The 2,226-nt window shown below is 41.7% G+C and overlaps 1 protein-coding gene across 2 annotated transcripts in view; it reads left to right on the top strand.

The window, feature by feature from the left end:
• tyms (thymidylate synthetase) overlaps positions 1-2,226 on the top strand; it is a 17,078-nt gene that overhangs the window by 12,290 nt on the left and 2,562 nt on the right. For both annotated transcript variants that reach the window (XM_020586446.1, XM_020586445.1), the window contains 2 exons: positions 622-695; positions 871-1,045. In XM_020586446.1, the coding sequence (XP_020442102.1) occupies positions 622-695; positions 871-1,045 (249 nt within the window). The remainder of the gene's footprint in view (positions 1-621; positions 696-870; positions 1,046-2,226) is intronic.

Raw genomic sequence — 2,226 nt, 5'->3', positions numbered from 1 at the left:
AGATACTGTACATTAGCAAGGAAGAGGCTGGGTAATGGCGGTCGGGTAGCGTGAGCTTTTAGCCTAGCATGGAGTCCTCCTCACCTGCCCCGTTTGCGTCTCTGTCTCCGGGTTTTTCTCCTGATTTCAGCCTGCTCGCTTGTGCGTGGTGCTCCGGAGGCTCCCCACGGGCGATGGTGGCTTTCCTTGCCATTGTTATTGTCGCCGGAGCGAACAATGAGTTGTAGCTCCGGTGGTATGAAACCAGTAAATTCCCAGTGGCTTTGTGAGTTGGCGATATCCAGCAATGCCTGTCTGTTGTATGTAAGCAGTGCATGGCATTTGTGCACTGCAGAAAAAGCAAAAAACACACAAAAAAGAAGAAAACGAAAAAACCGGCATTCAAGAGTGGAACGCACAAACACGTTCGCCTTGGTGGGCGCCATGTTGAACTGTAAAGTATAAATAGTAAATTTTGCAGACTGTAATATGCAGTCTTATAGATAAGGGAACTGAAAAAAATCGGATTGAACACCTGCATTTAATGACAAAAGAAATGTAGTCAGGCTACAGAATGTGCTTTTACAACTACTTGTCATTAATAATGTAGTCAGTAATATCATGAACCCTGATTATTTCTAGACCAGTTTCCCTTGCTGACGACCAAGAAGGTGTTTTGGAGAGCGATCCTTGAAGAGTTGCTGTGGTTCATCAAGGTGAGGATGATAATGTTTTATTTTTTAAAAAGGTTAATTCACCCAAATGATTAAAAAAAAACATTTACTTTCCTCTTGTGGTATCGAGACACGCAGATAGTTTTTGGGATTCATTGTTTAGATTTTGACCAATGTCAAAATGCACTTAGTTGCACTCTTATTTTATGTGTCATAGGGATCAACAAATGCCAAGGAGCTCTCCAAGAAAGGTGTGAAGATTTGGGATGCCAATGGATCACGGGACTTCCTGGACAGTCTTGGGTTCACAGACAGGGAAGAGGGCGACCTGGGACCTGTGTATGGTTTCCAGTGGAGGCACTTTGGTGCAGAGTACACAAACATGCATGCAGGTACAGTGTGTCCCAGCCATGCACAGTTTACACTGACAAAGTTGCTTCTTGCTTGTGTTATACCCCCAGTTCTTTTATTGAACAGATCTGAATGAAGACGGAGTCCGACTTGTTTCATTTTAGTGCTGGTTTATTTAAAAAAAGACCACAAATAAAAGTTACAGAAGCACAAACCCAGGTGGCTCCCTCCCTCAGGCAAGCTGCTGGAGAAGAGAGACCCCGGAAACACAGAGCCTAATACATTTATAAGGTTTTGGGCTAACCCCTTACACAGACAGATGTAAAAACATCAGGAGTTGGAGACAGTCCGACGTCTCCTTCTCTTATCTAGGGCTCCACAGGCTTGGAGCAGTTGGACATAACAAAATGAAGAATTCCATGTGTGTGTATGTTGTATACGTGATGTGTAACTAAAACACACATTCAGACATAATTCTTACAGAAGATTAATACAAGAAAACAACTGGTGTCAAGGTACACTTTTCAGAATCAACATTGTCTTCTAACCTTGAAGCAAAGCAAACTGGAGCAGACTTTGAATCTTACTAAACTACTTTACTAACACATGGAACATTGTGGGTGGGGTGTAAGAATGTTAGCACTCTGTAATAATTCTTTAGTACAGTGTTGTGAAAAAGTGTTTGCCCCCTTACTGATTTCTTATCTTTTTGCATGTTTGTCACACTGTAATGTTTCAGATCGTCAAACAAATTTATATATTAGTCAAAGATAACACAAGTAAACACATCATGCAGTTTTTAAATGAAGGTTTTTATTATTAAGGGAAAACAAAATCCAAAACTATATAGCCCTGTGTGAACAAGTGTTTGCCCCCCTGTCAAAACACTGGTTTATCACACCTGAGTTCAATTTCTCTAGCCACACCCAGGCCTGATTACTGCCACACCTGTTCGCAATCAAGAAATCACTTAACTAGTCTTCATTATTTAAAGTGAAGTAGACCAAAAGATCCTCAAAAGCTAGACATCATGCCGAGATCCAAAGAAATTCAAAAACAAATGAGAAAGAGAATAATGGAGCTCTATCAGTCCGGAAAAGGTTATAAAGCCATTTCTAAAGCTTGGGGACTGCAGCGAACCACAGGGAGAGCCATTATCCACAAATGGCGAAAACATGGAACAGTGGAGAACCTTCCCAGGAGTGGCCAGCCGACCAAAATT

Source organism: Monopterus albus, unplaced genomic scaffold (assembly GCF_001952655.1).
Source record: "Monopterus albus unplaced genomic scaffold, M_albus_1.0 scaffold405.1, whole genome shotgun sequence".
NCBI classification, from domain to species: Eukaryota; Metazoa; Chordata; class Actinopteri; order Synbranchiformes; family Synbranchidae; genus Monopterus; species Monopterus albus.
This window is presented reverse-complemented; position numbering and strand designations above follow the sequence as displayed.